Raw genomic sequence first — 23,921 nt, forward strand, 5'->3', positions numbered from 1 at the left:
AAATATTCTATATTATTGTTGGTTCAAATGTACATCATATCACCAACAAAACGTAGTCAATTTTCCGACGAAAATTTGTTGTTTCTGTGTATAAACCGCACCCAATATTTCAAGATTTTAAAGTGGGAAAAAAGGCGCGGTTATACACCGGAAAATATGGTAGTTGTATTATTATATATAGTACAGTCAGACCGCAGGTCCCTATGCTAATGAGCAAAAAGGCCAGATTCATCCAAATCATCTCATGGCTGAATCCTCCTCCTTGCAAAATCTCGTGATTCGTGAGATTTTCTTTCTCTAAGAATTTACCTGTTTTAACCTAAAGTTAAATGAAATATTATTGCACCATCAGATAGAGTAAAAGTTACTCTTTCATATTGGTCATTTATTTTGTATACAATATTTTGTTAAATAAGTACATTTCTGGCCTGAAAATGTGCCTCAAAACTGAATTTTCTTCCTCTGTTTTCTTTTGCAAATTGTGCAAAACTTTTTATTTTGAGCCTCAATTATATCTATATCACCATAAAGCTGAACTTCTGTACTTTCTCACAATGCCACTCTTGATATGCGGCACCTTTTAATCGGGTCAAGATCACACTTTTCCCACCAAGGTACAAGACGAGATTTCTGAAATTTTGTACTTGCATGAAATCCAGAGTCCTGATTGGCTGGATAAGGTTCACAGAACAACAGACGCGGGGTATTTGAGGAGATTACCACATGGGAAGTGTGACCTTCCCACAAACCCAGGCACTGGAACCGTTGGAATTTGCCACTGGGTGGTCTCTTTGACCAATCAGAGTGCAGTATTCTTGTTTTCAAACTGCTTTATGTACTTGGCAAATGAAAAGTGTGATCTTGACCCGATTAAACCAATTCTTATTTTGAAACCTATATCATTTCAAAGCATACATATTCAGCTTTATCATGATATAAAAATCATTCAGGCTCAAACATAAATAAAGTGTGAAAATAGCAGCTTTTGTCAGGTGAAAATATTTTGTAGCATATTTTAGATCAAAATGTTAACATATATTACAAAATCTTTGAATAAATCCAAGCACATGACCTGAAAGAATGATTCTTCTTCTTTACAATGGTACCAAATTCATGAAATTCGATGCACAATTAGAGCAGCAATGACCGAATGAAAAGAGGTGTTTTGGTTCGCATCAAGCTCATTAAATATGCAAAACATCTCAAGTCATGAATATCACTTGGATGAAAGAAGCCACTTTCTTGGGACCTGCAGTCTGACTGAGTAGCTGGCGGTTGGGCATGTTCAAGACATTACATGGTGTGGGCCTTGTTGCATAAAAGTTACAATTGCCATCCAATGGTCACTAGCCTAAAATCCTAGATTCTGATTGGCTGCTAAGCATTGTTACCATGGTTGTTACAATTGGATGGCAAAGGTACTTTATTAGTAACTTTTATGCAACATGGCCCTGTGCTGTCAGTTCATGGCATTCTTTTTCTATTGGCATTTTACTTACAGCATCATTCACATCATGTCTACATGTATGATATGTTTGGTCATATGCTATTCAAACCAATCATTGAGAGGAATTAATTCATGTAGTATATAATACACGCTAAACCTTATTCATGATATACATGTAATGCCACATGGTTGAGAAACAATTTTATTGTATTCAAGCACAGTGACTCATCGTCTTGCCTAATAGTAAGCTGATAAATGTGTATTGTACGCTTCAAGTCTAAGTAGAGTGGCCAAAGTTATGTGAAAATCTCATGACATCATTATGTTGTCACAACTCACAAGATATGTCATAATTTCATTTCAATATCTCAAGTCACATTTGATGGTGTAATGAGTTTGTTCACCAAAACTATTGACATTTTTTTTTTGCTTACTGATGAAGAATAATTTGATTGTTAAGCAGTTTCTTTGTCTTCTTGCAACGCACAAGTCGCCTCACTCTGAAACATGCATGTACTTATGAAGTTTCATATAAGAATGTGCACAAACTTCTGCTTGCCCCTTCTAGAATGCGGCACGTATCATCCGAGCCCTGTTTGAGATCACCCTCCGAACCGGTTGGCCCCTGATGGCTGCAAACCTTCTGATGCTGTCCAAGTCCATAGATAGACGTCTCTGGGCTTGGGAGAACCCTCTTAGACAGTTCTCGGTCCTATCCTATGAGATACTACGCAAGCTGGAAGCCAAGAAGCTCTCCGTTGATAAGCTCAGGGAGATGGACTCAAAGGAAATAGGTAAGATCAAGTCGCAAAACTTGCCAGGTTTAAAGATTTTTGAGAGAATCTATTTGAAAGGTGTCTTCTTGTTTGGGGACATGACCTTTGATATCTTGTGAGATACTACGCAAGCTGGAAGCCAGGATGCTCTCTTGCGATAAGCTCAGGGAGATGGACTCGAAAGAAATAGGTAAGATCAATCCTAAAACTTGTCATGTTTAAAGAGTTTTAAGAGGATCAATTTGAAAGGTGTCTTCTTAATGGTGTCTTCTGGCTTGGGGACATGACCTTTGATTTCACATGAGATCTTTTTCAAGCTGGAAAACAAGAAGCTCTGTTGATAAGCCCAGGAAGATGGATGCAACAAAATTGATAAGAACAGGCCACAAACTCGTCAGGCCGAGAGAGACTTTTTGTTGAAATGTGTCTCTTGGCTTGGGGACGTGATTTTTTTATTGCTCTTATGGTTTCTTATGAGAATGACAGGAAAGTTTTATGTTGATAGGCTCATATGATGGACTCAAAGGAAAGGTATCTCCTGGTTTGGGGACATGACATTTAATTTCTTACGAGATACTTTGGAGGTAATAATTTTGTTGTTGGCAATCATCTTTTGAGGTAATAATTATGTTGTTGGCAATCCTATTTTGGGGTAATAATTTTGTTGGTGATATTGGATTGCCAATTTTAAGAGTGCAAGGATTAGCTTCAGACATAAATTTTTTTTATTGAATGCACAACATAAAGAAACTCTCATGTATAGTTCACTCTATCTAGTTGTCTCCTGCCACCTACTATATGTCTGATTATGAGTAATCAGACTGTTGAAGAGAAACTGCAAATTAAAGTTTCTCTTTTTTGAAGAAACTGCATGCATGTGAATGAGGTTGGAAAAGTAAATGTACTACTACGATTGCTTATTCCTGAATTTTATTTTTTTTTAGGTTTGATGGTCCACCATGTCAGCATGGGTCCCAAGATCAAGGGGTGTGCCCACCAGCTGCCGGCCATCAAACTCGACGCCTCCATCCAGCCAATCACTCGCACCGTGCTACGGGTGCGTCTGACCATCACGCCGGACTTCACCTGGAACGATCGCGTCCACGGCACCGGGTCCGAATCTTGGTGGATTTGGGTGGAGGACCCAGAGAACAACCACATCTACCATTCGGAGTACTTTCTCCTGCAGAAGAAACAGGTAATTTGGAAGATCTTTTTTTGCCTTTGTTGCTCTCTACCCAGGAGATTCTTTGGCAGCCTCTATACTGAATGCCAACAATTACGTATGGAATAGGATTAAAAAAGAAAAGATCTATAAAAAGAAAAATTAAAAGAAAATCATTTTCTAGTGCAGTTCCTTCTTTAAAGCCATTAACCCTATCTAGGCCGGGGGGGGGGGCCTCGGAGGCCCCCCCTCAACGAATCGCGCGATATTTTCGCCGTGCGAAATTTTTTTACCACGCCGCTCGCTGACTTTTTACTTTCAAGTCTTGCGCAACTTTTGAGACCAATTTTGCGTCACCCGGGTACGTGGTTCTGAAATTACGCAACATTATGTAAGTGCATGTCAGACCGAAAATTGCTCAAAAACGTGATTTTGTGTACAAAGTCAATGCAAATTGTGTTTTCAACCAAAATTCATAAATGTATGATTATTTTTAGTTTTGCTAGTCTAAATGTATTCATTTTATGCTTTTTATGATCACAGAAGAGTCCCCAACAAATTTCATTGAAAAAACAATGAAAAACAAAAGGTCAAAAAAACAAAGAAATACATAAGAAATTGCAAAAAACAATATAATACATAAGAAAATGATTTGATATCACAATTTTTTTCATGTACACTTGCTAAGGACACCACAAAGAGTTTCTATACCAAAAATTAGTACATTTGGAGCTCTATTTAGGGAGTTAGAGGAAAAAGTATGATTTCGCATACTAATTACGCATAAATTAGCATAATCACTTAATAGCGATTCACATGAAATAAATTACTATACAATCTTGTAGATTATGTCCCAGGCAACCCGCGTGCCAATTTTCGGCGCGATCGCGCGGTCGACGGCCGAGATCTTAGGGGGGGCCTGGGAGGCCCCCCCCCCGGCCATAGGAACTCCCAAAATACCCCGGCCTAGATAGGGTTAAATGTCAGCCAATCATTGCACATTCTAAATTGGCAATGTGATGGAAAAAATAAGATCAGTGTAAAGAAATCCAAATAAGGCAACTTTTCATACGTTTTGTAATTATTTTATCAACAAGTTTTGGGAGAAAGTGTTTTCAATCTTCCAGTCTCCTGCAACAGTTACTACCACTACATTTATGTTTTACTGTAGGCCTATATCCTCTAACTATCTTAGTGTAAAAGAGACATGTTTGAATTGATAAACATTTTTTGTGGATGTATTTTGCTACTTTGTACAAAAGATTACTAGGAAAAAAATATGCACATGTAGGATACTGTACACCTGAGGGCTCTCTCAGGTGCGCAAACCCTTTAGCTTCTCTGACAGAGCTTGAAAAAACACAAGGAAATGCTTTAACATACAGGCAAGGTGTTCACTTTATGCATTATGCTTTTTAGCAATAACTTAATCGTCAAGCAAACGCGAGCAGGCCGTTAGCAGTTGCTTGAGCTTACTAGCAAAAGCAGTTGTTTGCTCATTTTTATGCATACAGAATCTTGCAAATGTCAAGCAAAGCCTCGCAAAAGCAATTGCTACTTTTTATGTATCTGAACTATAATTGTCTTTTATATTTCTCGGTAATAGGTTGTAAGTGGAGAGGACCAATCTCTGGTGTTCACAATCCCAATCTTTGAGCCATTACCGTCCCAGTACTACGTCAAGGCTGTATCGGATCGATGGCTCGGATCGGAGACCATCTGTCCAATCTCATTCCAGCATCTTATCCTACCCGAAAGACATCCACCGCACACGGGTGAGTTCACGATGGGAGGGAGCATGGTTTGGCACAAGGGGACTGACAAGTTGACCCTAAAGTTGTAAATTTCTGGATCGGTGCCTACTTTGAGGCAAAGATCCAACAAGGTAGATGTTTGCAATGTTGACTGTACCGTTGTCTCATCTTTTGTGTTGTTGTATATTTTGTTTTGCGTAGAATTGTTGGACCTTGTACCCCTCCCAAAGACGGCCCTCAAGAATGCACAGTATCAGATGCTACAGAAATTTGACTACTTCAATCCTATCCAGGTAGGATGTCAAAATATTTGAACATGATGATATTGATGGTGGTGGTTGTGATGATGATGATGATGATGAGGAGGAGGAGGACGACAATGATGTTGATGCTAATGGTTACTTTGATATAGGTGATTATGATGGTGATGATGATCATCATATATTTTGCTCAAATTTCTATGAGATATTAACATACTTGCCAACCATTCCAATTTTGGCGGAATCATCCCGATTTTTCATTGCCAATTCCGCATTACGAATATCAACTCCATAATTCTGATTTTCATTAATTTTTACATTGATAATAATGAAAAAACGGCTGGAGCGAAGGTTAGACCAATCTGAAGCTTGCGGACACCTGGATATCGCGATATCCCAAATAGCATTATTTTTCCACTAACTGAACACACTCTTGTACGTAGTTTTTCACTTTGCCTATCTCACATGGCGCGCATATTGCAGAAGCACTTGCAAACACAGCTAGAGCGACAACACATGCAAATACAATGCATGCTGCGACGTCGCGAGCGCGAGTATACCTCGCTGCTAACCCAGGGAGCTTCGGCCTGTGCCGGGTTACCGACGGGCCGGAGCTAGCTCCGTAGGTTACCGCGCTGCAAGTGCATACATGTGCAAACGTAAGATCCAGCTCAATGATCGTCTGATTAATGGCCAAAGGATATAGTTTTCCGTGAAATTTTGAAGCCAAAATTACAAATTTAGTGTGTGGAAACTGGACACCATTGCCAATGTGTCGTTTGGATTGTGAATGTGAGTTGTGACTGTGATTCCGATCGTTATACAGACAGTGCATGAGTGCAGTGGGCAGTGACTGAGTACTGGTACCTAGCCCAGTCGCGGCCCGCCCGCTTCGCGGGTCGGAGCTCCCTGGGTTAGTGAGTACCGTACCGGTGCATTTGCAATTGCATAAGTTCATGTGTAAGTTACATATGCATTTAGACTGTTAGTCTGTTTTCGTGAAATAAAGCCAAAATTATTTAGAAATACAAGGAGTATTCTGAGAAATATCCAGTTATTATTGTAATGGAAATACATGTTTTTGAAGTAAAAAAATATGGTACAATTTCATGAAATGAATCCTGTTGATTTTCCTGTTTCATATATCATTACTTTGGGACAAAATTAAGAAAGGCACTTCAAAAGTGAAGGAAACCCCCCATTTCATGTTCTAAAATTCCAAAAATTTCTAACCGTGGCAGGGGGGTACCCCCACACCCTTCCCGTGCAAAATGTCACACGCTCGTTACTCTGCGTGAAAAATTGATTCCTCTTTTTTTCCTTCTAAAGTTGGCAAGTATGTATTAGGCAAACACACCATGAGGAATATAGGAACAAGATCAACAAAATTTTGTGGAAACTTAATGAATTCAATGTTCAATCTCAAGTTCAAGTTGTATGTCGGCAGACATGGGAACCCCTTCATACATCTAGTACATTCTTTCCTTTTGTGTATCACCAGACGCAAATCTTCCATACCCTGTACCACACGGACCATAACGTGTTGCTGGGTGCCCCCACTGGCTCCGGGAAGACTGTAGCAGCTGAGATAGCCATGTTCAGAGTATTCAACGAGCAACCAAAGACAAAGGTATCATTGGATGGTCTTGGCGTAGGAAGTACATGAGGCTGACGGGAGATTTTGCCCTCTTTCCAGCCCAAATGGCCACTAAAGTTTCCCCAGAATGCATGCTTTGTGGCGACAATTTTTTCTAGTGTTGCCCCAAGATCTGTCACTAACAATAGTCAAGAGTTTGAAAATCTTATCCTCACTATGGCGGAATTGTGATATTAACTTTACTGCATAATTGCTCGCCCCTGAAATGGAAATAAATAGGCCCCCTCCCCCAGATTCTGCAATCGCCCCAGTACATTTGAAAAAAGAGATAAGCCCCTAAAGAATGCAAATTATTTCCTACCCTGATGCATCTGTTTTTTTTCCTTTTTTTTAAACACTTCCATTGTTCTATCTTGTAGAGCATTTCACAAATTAGTAATTTTATCTGAAAACTGTTATAAGCTACCGAAATCATTGCACCTGATTGGATGATAGCAAATTTGTCATTGAATTTCACTGAGTATTTGCACTGTGAAATATTCCCCAGGTTGTATACATAGCACCCCTGAAGGCTTTGGTACGAGAGAGAATCCAGGACTGGAAAGTCAGACTGGAAGAGAAGCTTGGAAAAAGGTAGGTTCAACAATCTTGACTGTTCATCTGTGTTAGTAGAGGTAGTAGCACTAATAATTCAGGTCTTAAAGGGGAAGTTCACCCTGACAAAAAGTTTATTGTAAAAATAGCAGAAAAAATAATAAAAAATATTGCCGAAGGTTTGAGAAAAATTCATCAAACAATTAAAAAGTTATTAGAATTTCAATTATTTGATTTGTGACGTCATATGCGAGCAGCATTCCTACATAGCGAATGGTAAAAAATCAATGAAATGTCATTTTCTCAGAAAATTGAAAATGGTTTTCACTGTAACTTTTGTATATCAATAGACAAATCATTTCATACCCGATCATGAAACGAAAACAAAATTAAGTCATCAGGAACCATACAAAATTTGAAATTCATACATTTTATATTACATAACACATGGGGCAGCTGCTCGTTTATGACGTCACAAATCCAAAATTTTGAACTCTAATAACTTTCTTACTCTTTAACAAATTTTCCTCAAACCTTCACCAATATTTTTTACTATTTTTTCTGCTATTTTCACAACAAAGTTTTCTTCAGGGTGAACTTCCCCTTTAACATCTGGTTTAGTAGATACATTGTAGATAGACAGATAGATAGATAAATGATAGGGGAAGGCGGGGTAAGATGAGCATAGGGGCAAGTTGAGCCACCACCCCCAGGCAAATAATGAACGAGTCAGACATTGTGGTGGTGTCATGTATTGATGACCCATCGCATAACTCTTAACCCCACAATTTGGTTTTCAACTTTGAAACAAAAAGTACTTTTTTAGAGGGAAAAATACAAATTTCAGCCAAAAAAAGTAAAAAAAGGGTGTGAAGTAGATAAGTGCTTTTTACCCACACACAGCTTTAAAGATACTATAGAAATAAGAACAATATTGTTAGTCCAGGTATGGATTTTCATTCTTGTAATAGTCTTTTACATGATGAATGCATAAGAAATGTGTGGATGTGAAAATATCGCAATAAGTTTGGACTGGGGTAATTGAAGCCAAATCAACATGGGGCAAGTTGAGCCATGATAATTCTTCTGGTGATGTATAATAAAAAAATAAAAAACGTAAAAAGCCATTGATATGCAGGCAGAAAGGAGCAAATTCACATGATAGTTCTTTTACTTTTAGAAGATGCTAGTATTTATAGGGAATTAGCAAGTGAAAAATTGACATCCTGGTTATTCCCGCATACATTTTGTACATAGTTTTTGTGGCTCAACTTACCCCAGACGGTGGCACAACTTACCCCACAGATGGGGCAAGTTGAGCCATTTGACATCGTTTTTTTTTCAAAGGTCACAATGACATTCAGCATGGGGGTAGAAAGTTATATATAGGTGAAAAATATTTCCCAAGAATCAAATTTAAAGGTAAGGTACTTATTTCTACAATATTACTAGTCATATCAATTCTAATGTGCAAAATGCAAAAAGTGTCACAACTTACCCCGCATTCCCCTATTTATTAAAATTCTCCACATATTGCAGTTAACAAACTGAATTGCATGTGAATTACAAAGCTAAAAATACAAGTATACATTTCATTGAATACATTTTACATTACATTGTTCAAGTGTGCAAGTAGATAAAATACAGTATGCTGTATACTATTGATCTATGATACAATTTAAACTATTAAAATTACATTCATGCATAACTGTATATCATCAGGATCAAGAAAGATTTTTGGAAAGGAGAAGGCAAGGAAAGAGTACAAGGTTGGAGGAGTTAGTTAGAAAAAAGAAGAAGAAAAACCATTAGGAAGGGTAAGATTGATCCTGACAAGAACATGTAACAAATACGTAAAAAGAAAGGGCAAGTTGTTTGTACCCAACTAGGGGGGGGGGGGATCACCTCACATTTACATTGATTGATTGCATATATTCTTTTTCAATCCAAAATTCCACAAAAGTTAACAACGTAAATAAAACACAAAAATATCGATATATCGAAATGAAAAAAAGGTACCCACTGGAAAGCAGAGCTTGTTAGTATGGGTTCCCTGCAATAAATAGTTAATGAAATTTTGTCTTTGGTCAATGAAATTCAAATCGTAAATTACGATGAAAAAGAATACAGGTGGGGTCAAGCTTTTTATGCCCACATGTACATCCTCCCAACAGTGCATCCTCCCTCAACCCATCCCTCCTCTCCACCCCATGCTTGTACCACACCGGCGTCGGTCGCCCCCTTCCCCTCCGACCAGCCACCTCAAACTTAAACGCCCTTCTCAAAAGAAGATAAATTGTAAGTAACTCCAACAAGCAGACATCATTATGACAACACCTTGGAAAGGAGTCACAAGTAGGTGTATACGTCTAAGAAGTACATTTACATGTATTAGTAGTTGTTATTTTGGTCTTCGTCATACTGGTGGAAGAACTTCAGGTAGAAGAAGAACTTAGTGCAGTGGTGTAACAGTATACAAATAGTGAATAGGCATGAGTGCGATGGTGCGAGGTTTCGCATAAGGTGAAATAAAGATGCTTTATTCAATGTAATGATAGTGATGTAACAGAAGAAGTAGTCAATATTTGCATCGGAGTTTCAATTTCCGTCTTGGACAGGGTGGTGGAGCTTACGGGTGATGTGACGCCAGACGTCAATGCCATCGCCAGGGCAGACGTGATCGTGACGACCCCTGAGAAGTGGGATGGAGTGAGCCGTAGCTGGCAGAATAGGAACTACGTCAAGGCTGTCTCGCTGCTAGTCATTGATGAGATACATCTGCTTGGTAAGGAGTCGTGTGACTATGGATAATTGAAATCATATTGATTATTGAAGTAATGTCATAGCATTGGGGTTTTATGTAGTGCCCATATCTGTCAGATATGGGCCTTGTTTCATGAAGACTTGTTATAGTGACACATGCAGAATTTCTATAATAGATTCACTATCCACCAATCAGACAGAAGGATTTCAGTGGCTTTTAACTGTTGTAAGTTTATATTGTAACAAGTTTTATGAAACAGATGGCAGATCCAGGTAGGGACACATCTTGCCCTTGCCCCCCTCCCCCCTTTTGAGAGGCAAAGCAATTATTTTGTTGGGAATATGTCATGCATAGGCCTACTCAAATGAAGAACTTTTTTTGTTTGTTTGTCAAATTTCTCGTGGAACAAAACTCTCTCCTTCCTTTTGAAAAATAAAAGTTAAAGATAATTGCCAATAAGGCACATTTTTATTTCAAGGAAAAAATTGATTTAAAATAAAATGTATTAATTCCTACTATTTCAACATGCTTTTGGTCATGTGTAAACACACCTACATGTATTATGTTTGAAAGCGCACATTTGGATAATTTTTCCTGTTTTGTTTACCAAGGGCCTTTTTACAGGAGAATCTTGAATCATCGTGATGATGATTGCCGTTCGTCTTTAGAATCATTGTACCATTCACACGTTCGCTCGAAAACTGATTTGAATTCGAATTCTAGAGCAAAGGTGGTTTTGTGTCCATGGTGACTTGTCCGTGAAACCCAATCAAAGAACTGCATCGCATTATTTTTTACTGGAATCATCATCTAAATTACGATTTTGGGACCGTGTGAAACGGCGGCAAGTCTCATTGATATCACTTAGTTGATTTCTTTTAGTCTTTGCTTGGTGAATATTTAAAACAGGTGATGAGAGAGGGCCAGTTCTTGAAGTCATCGTTTCCAGGACAAACTTCATCTCGCACCATACCGAGCGGAAGGTGCGAGTGATAGGCCTGTCCACCGCCCTGGCTAATGCCAGAGACCTGGCCGATTGGTTGGGCATCAAGGAGGTAAGGGAACATCAATGTCACCTATGGGGAATGGGGGATGGGGGGGAGGTGTTTCAGAAAGATGATGGAGGTGAAGGTGATGATGATTATGATGATGATGATAATGATGGTGGTGGTGGTAGTGGTAATGACAATGATGGATGCTGACAACAATGACATTGATGGTGATGATGATGATGAGGAGACTGATGATGATGGTGTTGGTGTTGGTGATGATAAAGATGATCACTGATGATGATGGTTATGATGGTGATGATGATGATGATGGCGCTGATGATGATTATGATGATGATAATGATAATAATGGTGGTGGTGGTAGTGGTAATGACAATGATGGATGCTGACAACAATGACATTGATGGTGATGATGATGATGAGGAGACTGATGATGATGGTGTTGGTGTTGGTGATGATAAAGATGATCACTGATGATGATGGTTATGATGGTGATGATGATGATGATGGCGCTGATGATGATTATGGTGATGATGATGATGATGACGATGGTGTTGATGATACATGTAACATGTGTGAAATATACAACACACGAAATAATGAAAGCAATGCGATGCGCAGCATAGAGCACAATGACACCCAATGTCGTCATAATGAACTACAGGTAACTCGCATGTCAACAACAAAATTGAACCTATTCTTAATGAATGCCATAATGTGATAAGTGATATGACTTGTTTTATCAAATTTCTCTCACTTGTTTTTTTTGTGGAGGGGGAGGGATGAGATAGATCATAATTATATTGGAAGGCTGTATTTCATGGAATACCAGAAACATTTCTCTCCTTTGGGCCAATATTGCACTCATCTGCGTTTGATTACTACCGATGGGCAGGAAGATTGACTCCCCAGGCTGGGGTGCTAGTTGCTATCAAAACCTGCAGGAATATTTCTGATATTCCATTCTAAGCCATCCAATATACATGTAATACATATTATGGGAATTTCCCTGGCTCGACAGTTTCCAGAGGCTAAGCAGGCTTGGCCGAAGACCCCAAAGATATCTCTGTCACAGGTATTTCCCAAATTTCACAAAGTCTGTGGTCACCAATGATTATCCACTCCCCATGAAAGGTAACATCCTTCTGATTTTAAATTTTGCCTTTGTATTTTGTGATATGTGCTCTTTGATATCTACTTTAATGACAGGTGGGGCTTTTCAACTTCCGTCCGTCTGTACGACCCGTTCCTCTTGAAGTACATATCAGCGGCTTTCCAGGAAAGCACTACTGCCCGCGCATGGCCACCATGAACAAACCAACATTCCAAGGTGAATATAGAAAGCCACTCCCATTCTAACACTCCTTATTAACATTACCTTCTGCTAAAATGGCATGTTTTATAGCTATACATTGCTGGGGTACAAGAGGGCGCTGATGGACATACCTACACCCTGCACGCTGCACCAGCTGCCCATTGACGCCACTGTTACACAACGCCTATGCAGATGCCATGTTCTCAATGCCCGAACTCTGACGATTCTCAGTTTTCGCATCCTTTGGTAGCTGTTTTAAAGACCCTGGCATGTTGGCTCTGCCTAACTCTTTGTGATGTGACGTCAGCAGGTGTATCAGTGGGTCAGCACCGATGTAGCCAAAAGCAATGCAGCGGCTGTTTACTGTGCAGGTGCTACACAACTGGCTGATGCTTGACACCTGCATGCAAATTACATTGATCTTCCTAGTGAAGATGTTGGTGAATACAACAAGAAATACAATTGTCCAATAGCAGAGTCCTCTTCAAATCCTGGGAATATATACCCGTAAGGATGCACCAAACTCTGAAGTGTAATTTCCTCCCTTAGGATCATGGTCATAAGGATAGTCTTCATACCTGTACATATACCCTTTTATCAAAAAGTGACTTTGGGCTCAAAGAACAGTGCATCATACGTCGGATCGAAAATTCCTTTTTTCCTGAATATTTTGTTACAGAGGACTAATGAATACTATTTTCATGTTGCTCAAAACATTGTATAATTAACACAGATTCGATTAGAATCCTTGTGGATCTTCAGATCCATGGCAAGTTGTGGATCCATGGGGTCTATGACATGGATCTTAGATCATCTTATCTAATTCAATTCCTTTCATTTATCCCACAGCCATTAAAGTGCATTCCCCGACCAAACCGGCTCTGATCTTTGTGTCTTCTCGGAGACAGACCAGGCTGACTGCTCTAGATCTGATATCCTATCTAGCCGGAGACGACAATCCCAAGCAATGGATGCACATGGAAGAACGACAGGTAAAACATTGGGAAAGTGTTGTTATGAGTCCCCAGTTTCCCATAAAACATAAAATGGGGAAAAATCACCTATTTTAGGGAGAAAACCGAATTAATGGAATTCTATGGAATAACTCTATTTTTGTTGTCAGAAACCTGAAATATGAAAGTCAACATCAAATCTTACCTGGCAGTCAACACTTACAGTAGGCCCAGTCACATGTTTGGGATTGTGATGTCAAACATCATGATGTATCAAATAACACTTTTTTGTGACATTAGGCCACACTGCGATATTACCGGCTGCTACAGGTTCTCTGGTTTTAGCACTAACGATATTTTTGTGCTGCTGGTACCGATCTGTGGTAACCAGACGTACAGAATCAATTTTGCTTCATTTTTCTTCTTTCCAGATGGATCACATTATAGAGTCAGTGAAGGATAGTAATCTACGCTTGACGTTGTCATTTGGAATTGGAATGCATCACGCTGGTTTACATGAGAGGGATAGGAAGACAGTGGAGGAACTCTTCTGTAACCAGAGGATACAGGTGAGGAGCTGAGCAACGATGATGACGAGGATGATGATTATGATGATTATGGTATGGACGATGGTGATGATGGTGGTGATGGTGGTGATTGTGATGATGATGATGATGATTATGATGATTATGGTAATGACGATGGTGATGATGGTGATGATGATGATGACTCTTTCGGGGCTATGGACCCCTACGAAAAACAGCATTTGCTGATCGGTGTTCCATTCCACAAGTGGTGAATAATAAAAACGATAGCGGTGGTGATGATGATGATGGTGGTAGTGGTGTTGATGGTGATTGTGATGATAGTGCATGAATAATATAAAACATGAAAACATGAGGTGAGAATATCAGGCAGTGTTGGTGGTGGAGGTGTTTGTGGTGCTCATTGTGGTGGTGGTCATGCGAATGATAATGGCCATGATGATGGTGGTGATGATTATGATGATGATGTGTTGCAGTCATGTAACAAGAAAACGTGTACCATAAGACACTTGAAATACAAGACAAAGTGTGATTTTGATATTCTCTCTAAAACATCCTGCAGGTGTTGATAGCAACTAGCACCCTTGCCTGGGGAGTCAATTTCCCTGCCCATCTGGTGGTGATCAAAGGCACCGAGTACTTTGATGGCAAGACAAAGAGATATGCTGACTTTCCTATCACAGGTATGTAGCATTTTCAATACGACATGGTCTTTCGTGCACTATTTTACTTCATATTTTATGATCCAAAGGTGAGATTGTTTTACCAAGGCATTTAAAGGGTTCCTGTAGTATACATTTGCAGTTCACAAAGTCCACTGTATTTGAGCTTGCATTGTTATAGACATCTGACACGATGTTGGATTTTATGTGCAAGATGAACAGAGTTGTATTGTTGGTGATTGTATTTGCGATAATCATGGTGACTCATATGCCCAAATACAAAAAGGTGGTTTTGAGAACCACCTTCTGTGGTCCAAAAGTTGCGCGAGACTTCCTTGAGCAAGAGGTAAATGGGTTAGTGGTAGGAAGAAATTCCTTGCATGCTTGAGCGTCTAGGCAGTCCAGATGGAGCGGGGATAATGAACAGTTTTCGGAACTGAAGTGGGTACCCTCAGTAAATGGATATCACTGCCAGTATTGTTATTATTTTTATTATTATAAGTAGAAAATAAGCGAGCAGCACAGTCTTTATGGTTAACCTGACCTCTAAGATTATAATCTTCAATTTCTTGTCCTCTGTAGATGTTCTTCAGATGATGGGACGAGCAGGGCGCCCTCAGTATGACGACAAAGGAACAGCAGTCATCTTGGTGCACGACATCAAGAAGCACTTCTACAAGAAGTTTCTTTACGAGCCTTTCCCCGTGGAGTCCAAGTAAGTGTAATGCTTTACTTTAACCGCCCACACTCTCCAGACTGAACGGGAAGGGAAGATACATAGAATATGCTGAAAAAGTGTTCTAATCTCATTTGGAGGTGGAAGTGTGGTGTAGTGGTCCCTGTATAAAGTTTAGGGAATCTGTCCAAATTCATTTTTAGACCTACACCACTACTGGCATATATCCTTAGTTCAATTTAAGGGTCTGTTTCATAAAGGACTTGAAACTCTTGTAACTTTGAAATAATGGCAACTACCATGGTAGCAGGGCTCAGCAGCCAATCATAATCAAGGTTAACATGGCAGTTGCCATAATGACAAAGTTACAAGAGTAGCAAGTCCCTTATGAAACGGGCCCCAGGGGCCTGTTGCATATAACTTTTTACCTGAGAAAACTCAGGTTGTTTTTACCGGAGTTAGTGCCCCGTGGTAAAGTCAATGGCAGAAATCAGACTAACCTTAGTTTTCAGTATTTACCAGAGTTTTCTCAGGTAAAAAGTTTTATGCAACAGGCCCCAGGTCTTTGATACGTGTGCAGGAGTGACGTTTTTTGTAAGTCGTGTTTTTGTATTTTTCTACCAGTCTGTTGGAGGTACTGCCTGAGCATCTGAATGCAGAGATCGTAGCTGGAACGGTGACCTCCAAACAGGATGCAATGGACTACATCACGTGGACTTACTTCTTCAGGAGACTCGTCATGAACCCAAGGTATCCTAACAATCACAGTAGGAAGTATATGAGGGCGACTGGCAAATTCACTTCCACGACAGCCATAATCGCCCATACCATTCCCCCAAAATGCATGCTTTGTGGTGACCATTCATTCTGGAGTAGCCCAAAGGTCTGTCGCAAACAGTGTACAAGATTATTGAGAGAATCAGTATTCTAACTAGGGCACATTAGTGATATTTGCATAAATTGTTGCTCCAAAAAATAGCCCTTGAAATGAATGAAATAGCCCCCAAAATGTTGCAGTCGTCCCCCCATGAAGAAAAAGATTGCCCCTAAAAATGAAAATTTGGTTTTGTGCAATACGGGATTCCCTTCCATGTAGGCCTGTTTATTACCCTGTTTTCGGTGTATATGTAAAACCTCTCCTGTCTCATTCTAAATTGTGCACTGGGATTTTTTTAATTGGTTGGTATTTGCAAATCTCTCCTTTATGAGTTGTTGTGTCAAGTGTTGTTTGTTTTATTGATGTTTTTGGTTGTGGTTGTGACTTTTTTATTGTGATTTTTGTAGTAGCATCATTCATTATTATTGCTCTCAGTTTTATTAATAGTTTTTTATTATGATCATTATTATTATAATCATCATTGCTTTCATTATCTTTATCAAACTTCATCATTGTCATCATCATCAAGTTTCAAGTTTATTTATTTTCCACAATCTTAAAAAAAATACAAGTACACTAGTAAAGAAACATAAAGAAACATTCAGAAATACATTTAAGCTACTGTGGAGCGTTGTGTCCCAGTGGATTAGTCTTCAGACTTTGAAACAGAGGTTCGTGGGTTTGAATCCCAGCCACAGCGTAATTTCCTTCCGCAAGAAATTTATCCACATTGTGCTGCCCTCGACCCAGGTACCTGGCAGGAATTTATTCCTTGAAATACCACTGCTCTGTGCAAGGCTGCGGGGCTAAAGCCAGGGTATCCAATTAAAGAGAAATTCCAGTAGTTGCAGTTAACACTGATTTCATGAGAGAGTCTGTAAAACAAGGCTTAATTGTCAGTATATCATCGAGGATCTAGATCTGGTACAGTTACATAAACTGAACTTTGTGAAATCTTGAAATGTACGCTGAAAAATGTTTAGACTGAAGATCCCCAACACAGATAAGCGCACGTGGGACAGTGTATAATTATTGCTTCGAATGTCGGGCCCGACGCTCTACCCGAATCCTGTGCTTATTTGCTGATTTCTCAGCAATAACAACAATTTCTTCCAGAATCCTTTGGCACATACGTTTTATTTATACAAACAGACACTTTGGTGGTCATTTCATTGGATTCTGTACGAACTCATTTTGATATCGTCCAAAACTAGCATTTACCTTTAAGCACATAGGGACGCATTTGGCAGTGATATGCGCTATATACCGGGTAAGAATGATATTATTAGTATTATTATTATTACTAAGATACATTGTTAATATCATCATTATCATCATCATTAACATCTTCAACATCTGCATAAATCATCAATCACCATCATTTTTACCATCGTCTTAGTCTTCTTTTTCTTCATCATTGTCATTACAATAATCATCTAACAAATTTGATGTTTTTCTTGTTTATTTTGGTTGCCATAGTTACTATGAACTGGAGGATACTTCTCATGAAGGCATCAATAAGTTCTTATCTGGGCTTGTGGAGAAATCTCTCTTGGATCTTGCTTACTCCTACTGTATAGAGATTGGGGATGTGAGTGATATGTACATGTACTGTCCGTTACAGGAATAAATGAATGTATATTGATAACAATCAATGATGGGCGCATCGTGGTCTAGTGGTTCTGGCTCTTGCCTCTCAAACAGAGGGTCGTGGGTTCGAATCCTAGCCATGGCGTGTTTTCCTTCAGCAAGAAATTTATCCACACTGTGCTGCACTCGACCCGGGTGAGGTGAATGGGTACCCGGCAGGATTATTTCCTTGAATGCACTGAGTGATGGTAGCTCGAGCTAAACTGGGGTAATAATACATAGCAGCGCTTTTTATCCTCAGGCAAAAAGCGCTTTATAAATCCAACTATTATTATTATTGTTAATTAGTCTTGCTTTCATAGCACTTTACACTAATTTACTTACTAAGTGCTCTAGACTAATGCAGCAGAATTAATTTGGCTTTATCATATCAGCTCTTACATACCCAGGGGGTGTTTCACAAAGATTTAAGTGTGAATTACAGTCCGACGTCTCTTATCCAGCCTCCCATTATCTGGATCTCTCTATTATCTGGACACACAATTGCTGAGATTTTTATTTTCAATTCAATCCAATCCAATCTAGTATGTAAGGAAATAAGATTGCAATCAAAACTCAATCCTATGCGCAAACTCACTTTGATTACATATATTTTCCAATATAGTCTACCTAAAACAACATTATTTTTCATGAAAATATCTCACCCAAATCACCGAAAGAACTTAGGCAGGATAATTTTCCAGTAAATCGGGGCGCAGTGCAAATATTTCATCACATTCTCATTAGATAATGCTAGGCCTCAATACGGACATGTCATGTTTGAGCCTACAGTCGGTATACATGTAACAATGGCTGACATTTCGAAGCTGCAATACCCGCCGCGATAATCTAATTGTTAAACTTAGTTTCTTGGAGTAAGTCATTCTCTTTCGAGGTATGCTTGATATACATGTATACCTCAATTATTTAAGCAGGTCAATTATCCAAAAGTTTTGGCCATCGTTCAATTTCATTTCCGTAAAAATACTGCCTATATTTTGCACTGACACTGCAGTGAATACTTTCTGTACGCCCACTACAATAGATAAAACGTATAGCTAGCCCGGTTGCGGGGATCGTGGTAGCAGCTGCATGTATTTAATATTGGGTCTCCCAGATCCGTATAAATCCTTTATCCGGATTGGTGCTGGTCCCAACATGTCCGGATAAGAAGGGTCGGATTGTAAATCGCACTTAAAAGCCAACGTGCATCTGAAATGCAACGTGTAATATAATGATCAATATGCAGTAGTGCATGTCCTCTTTGCATGATTTGACCGATGCGGTTATGCCTTTTGTACCGCACGCAACTAGACATTTAAGTGTGACTCTAAGTCATACTTAAATTTTTGTGAAACACCCCCCAGGTACATGTACATGTAGCCATTTGTTCTTGATTGGGTGCAGTACAGTATGGGCTAATCTCTTGGTAAAGAAAACTGATGCCTTGATTCCATGGCACTTTGCCTACGAGACTGGAGTCAGATCCACCACGCCATGGCCATGTTGCTAATGAAAATGCAATTCAAGAAGCACTCCTGTCCACTCTGCAGAGCACTCAAGACATTAATTGTATTATTACTGTACTTTGGTCTGTTAGCAATAATTGTTTAGTAATTCTAGTCCAGTGGCCAAGGCGGCTTGAGTCCACTTGGGGGTGTGTTGATACACATACCGATTGCAGGACTGAAGCCACGTTCAAACCACATTTCAAAGGTGGATACAGTTCGAGCTGGTGTTTTACAATGTCCAGATCAGATGTAAGAAAAGTAATAAGTATTTTCATTTTTTGTTTATAACGGTTTATTACAACATTATAGCAGCTGAAAAGCCGAATTGCATAGCCCTTAACATTTAAAGAAAAAAGATTGGACATAAAAATACATTCAACATCATAGGAAACAACATCATAAGAAACAGCAAAGCACATAGAAATGTTGTTTATCTTGTTGGAGATGCAGATATCAAATTATGACATGCATCTCCATCAGGATAAACCAAAATTGAAAATGCATGTGGCCCCAAACCACAATAACAATCATGAGTTCTGACTTACCAGAAAGTAGCAGGAAAGGAAAAGAGACTAGGAGAAAGAGGAAAAAAGAGAGGTAGTATGGTGTTATTAAACCAATGTCTATAATTTTCATTTATTTCTCTGGCTCTGTCTTTCTGTCTGTCTGTCTTTCTCTCTCTATCTCTTTTCTCTCTTTCTTTCTCCTCCAGGACAACCGTTCTCTCGAGCCCCAGACATTAGGCAGGATTTCATCCTATTACTACCTCCACCATAGGACTGTCCGTATGTTCCAAGACAGCCTGGGATCAGAGTGTTCCCTTCCGGACCTTCTCACCATCCTATCAGTAAGTATTTGTAGTTGATTTACATACATGGAATCTTTAGGATTAGTTAAGTTGGGGTTATAAAATGTTGTTTCACCATTAATCATCACTTGCGATGAGGAAGCTTCTGTATTTCGCTAATCACTTCAGCTCGTTATGTCATCTTTCTGTGAAAATATGGAAACTTTCCAAATGTTTTGCGGAAGCGACAGAGCACCGGGTATGGAAATTGGGCTAGTTGGTCCTCATAGAATTCTACGTACTCAAGGGGAAAATTGTACTCAACGATGTGCTCAGCGATGACTGGGGATTAATTAGAAGATTTGTTGATCATTCGATAGATGAGAGGAAATAAAGGAAAGGAAGGAATAAGACAGAACAATTTTTGAACTGAAGAGTTTAATGTAAAAAAGAAGGTGTTTTAAAAATTCCTATACATACTGCATAGGAAACATGTTCTCTATTTTGCCCTATTTTTAATTGTAGGATGCCCATGAGTATGAAGATCTTCCTGTGAGGCACAATGAAGATTCGCTCAACAGGTAATATATCATTGCTTCATTATTGCCTTTTATTTGTATAGTCTAAATTTGTTTTTCCCCTTAATCACATACCTACATGTATATTGAATATAAACATGACGTGATTGTACTTTTACCTTACCTTCTCAGAAAAGAATGGGATGTATCAGTAGATCTATATGAGATCACAGGAAAACTGGAATAGGATTCGTAATAACTGAGTGTCATGGTTGAGTACACTACGGTGGACTAATCCAGAGCTGCCAAGTAGTACGGATTTTCCGTATTTAGTACTGAAAAATGAGAAGAATACTGATGGTTTCATGCAAAATACCGATTTCTAAAGTTTCCATTTTCTGCGTTGTCTTATGGTATTTCATTGAAAATACTGATGTCATCATCAAAATACTGATTTTCAGCTTTGAAAATAGTGAAATGTTCTTTTTCAGGTTGGCAGCTCTGCTAATCTCTTAAAGGGGGAGTGAACTGTGTGTGGTCTCTGATTGTGTGCTATAAATACATAGTCTTAAAATATACGTTTTCAGATATCTACTAATACTACAGAGAATAAATTGACCTATAATTGTATTTGTATAGAGAAACTAAAATGTTTTTGAGAGGAAAAGTAATTGTTTTGCTACTTGGTAACACTTTTGTGGTATAAATGTGTTGAGTAGTTAGCATGTTATCATTCAAGTGGGTCTATATTACTAGACTACACTAGCATTATGGGTCAGGAAACTGGCCAGGTATGAGTAGTTGAGGACTCAAGATGGCGCTGTTGGTTTGTTTCTGCTTTAAGATTTATGCAAAGGAATGCCATCACAATAAGGTCCAAATTTGCACTTACATGTATTTATTATGAGATACACGTATTAACAAATATTTCTCTTGTTTCTTTCTCCCTTTGATGTACAGCAATCTGGCAGAAGGGCTTCCCTTGGAGGTCAACCGGCATTCCTTTGACAGTCCTCACACAAAGACACACCTTCTGCTCCAGGCCCACATGTCGAGAGCTCAGCTGCCTTGCAGTGATTACTTCACTGATACCAAGTCTGTCCTGGACCAAGCCATTCGGGTGCTTCAGGTACAGTATCAGGGTGGATTGTCCAGCATGAAGATGGTGATGATGTGATGCTGATTGTGGTAGTAGTGGCTTCATTGCTCTCATTCAGTTATTCTCTGATACCAAGTCAGTCTTGGACATAGCTATTAGGGTGTTTTAGGTAGGGATCAAGAGGGATGGCCCCGGAGTGATGGGGTTGATGATTCTGGAGCTGATGATCTTGCTGATACTGTTAGCATTGGTGTTAGTTGTGGCGATGCTTCTATGTCTTTATTTGTTTGTGCATTAACAAATGTTATATAAATGAGCTGAAGTAATGGTAACAAGACAACCCCTCCCCGAAGACAACTGGGTAGGCGTATAAAAACGTTGATTGTTTATGATTGTTTATAGAATTGCCCTGTTGCTTTCTTCATTAGGCGATGATTGATGTGGTGTCCTTCAACGGTTGGTTGGTGACGGCCCTTCAGACCATGCATCTTGTGCAGTGTATCATCCAGGCAAGGTGGTTTGATGATTCCCCTCTTCTCACCTTACCTCATATAGAACAGTCACATCTACAACTCTTCAGGTAAAGTGAACATTCCAGGAAGGGGAGAGGGAAGTGTGTGATACATTTAGGTTGTCAAAAATGCCCAAAGTCAGTTAAAGGGGATGCATTTTTTCAAATTTGAGTTGTTCTATTTGATGTACATGTAGTTGACAATAACAATTATGAATTTGGAAGTTTTTGTGGACCATGAAAATCAGTTTGATTTACAAGAAAAACTTGTAATAATTATAATGATAATATTCCGCATTGATAGCGCTTAACACATCTGAACGACGTCTCTTACATGTAGTGCTTTACAGATATATTATTACCCCGGTCATCGGATCCTTGCATGCCTGCATACAATGTATGCACCTTCTCCACTCCCTGCCTAGGGAACATTCCAACAAGAGTTCCAAGACTCAATTGTAAGAAGTGCATAACATATATTTTGCCCAGTGAAGGGAGTTAAAAAAATTGAAGTGTGGCTTAAAGGTTGTTTGTATACAAGTGCCAGTGCATCTGGGCCCTCTGGTAATGTGTTATACATGTATACCACAAGCACCTAAGAATTTAAGTCCCTAGGGCCCTGCTACATATAAAAGCCTTGCAATTGATCATGAATACAAGTGAGTGCACGCAATTGTCATTGTAATCAGTAGGAAAATTGTGTGAAAAAATTGAGTGAATGATCAATCAATCAGCTTTGATGACAGGGCTCAATTTCAATGGCAGGTTTGCTTTCAACTAATTACATCAAATGATTTCAGGAGCTTAAAACTGTTACAAGTTTCATGAAATTGCCCAAAAGATTATGATCGCAAAGGGTCCCCGACAAAGTTCATCTTAAAAAACAATGAAAAATATAAAAATACATTGGAATTCGAAAAACAATAAAATACATAAGAAATTAATTATATATTTGCAATTTTGTTGTAGATATTTGTTAGAAATGTAATAATCAGAGCTGCCAAGTTGTATTTTGCATTTTCAGTATTCTTATCCCCCAAAATCAGTATTTTGACCAAAAAATCCGTATTTTTACCATGAGATAAATATGCATGCATAATGGCAAAGTTCGATCACTTCTTACATTATTTTGCGCCCCACACCGTCGCACACGAGACCGAAAGCTTCAGTCTAGATTTTGGTTGTTCCGCTGAACTGCGTTGGCTGACTCACCAATACATAGACTGAAGAATTTGGAGGCCCGTACGTACAGACAACGTATTAGCAGTAACGTTAGATCTATCATTCGACGGAAACCTGTTTTTTTGCACATAAAATCATAAAATGTCACATTATGAAAAAGAAATTGCATCCATATTTACGGGAAAATGTATGAAATTCAGAAATATCGTACCTTAGACCGCAGTTACGGCTAATTCGTTTCAAATTATGATCGAAACATCGTCATCTTCGATCCTTCCGTCGGTCAACG

At 39.1% G+C, this 23,921-nt stretch overlaps 1 protein-coding gene across 1 annotated transcript in view; it reads left to right on the forward strand.

Moving 5' to 3' along the window:
- Positions 1 to 23,921, forward strand: part of LOC121414190 (activating signal cointegrator 1 complex subunit 3-like) — a 63,219-nt gene that overhangs the window by 33,239 nt on the left and 6,059 nt on the right. The window contains exons 18-36 of the mRNA XM_041607266.1: positions 2,016 to 2,241; positions 3,168 to 3,421; positions 4,995 to 5,163; positions 5,344 to 5,435; positions 6,904 to 7,032; positions 7,547 to 7,632; positions 10,212 to 10,378; positions 11,267 to 11,412; positions 12,577 to 12,697; positions 13,532 to 13,674; positions 14,067 to 14,204; positions 14,743 to 14,863; positions 15,425 to 15,557; positions 16,143 to 16,268; positions 17,875 to 17,986; positions 20,248 to 20,382; positions 20,848 to 20,903; positions 21,801 to 21,969; positions 22,368 to 22,519. Of these exons, the coding sequence (XP_041463200.1) occupies positions 2,016 to 2,241; positions 3,168 to 3,421; positions 4,995 to 5,163; positions 5,344 to 5,435; positions 6,904 to 7,032; positions 7,547 to 7,632; positions 10,212 to 10,378; positions 11,267 to 11,412; positions 12,577 to 12,697; positions 13,532 to 13,674; positions 14,067 to 14,204; positions 14,743 to 14,863; positions 15,425 to 15,557; positions 16,143 to 16,268; positions 17,875 to 17,986; positions 20,248 to 20,382; positions 20,848 to 20,903; positions 21,801 to 21,969; positions 22,368 to 22,519 (2,675 nt within the window). The remainder of the gene's footprint in view (positions 1 to 2,015; positions 2,242 to 3,167; positions 3,422 to 4,994; positions 5,164 to 5,343; positions 5,436 to 6,903; positions 7,033 to 7,546; positions 7,633 to 10,211; positions 10,379 to 11,266; positions 11,413 to 12,576; positions 12,698 to 13,531; positions 13,675 to 14,066; positions 14,205 to 14,742; positions 14,864 to 15,424; positions 15,558 to 16,142; positions 16,269 to 17,874; positions 17,987 to 20,247; positions 20,383 to 20,847; positions 20,904 to 21,800; positions 21,970 to 22,367; positions 22,520 to 23,921) is intronic.

This window comes from Lytechinus variegatus, chromosome 4, assembly GCF_018143015.1.
Source record: "Lytechinus variegatus isolate NC3 chromosome 4, Lvar_3.0, whole genome shotgun sequence".
Lineage (NCBI taxonomy): Eukaryota > Metazoa > Echinodermata > Echinoidea > Temnopleuroida > Toxopneustidae > Lytechinus > Lytechinus variegatus.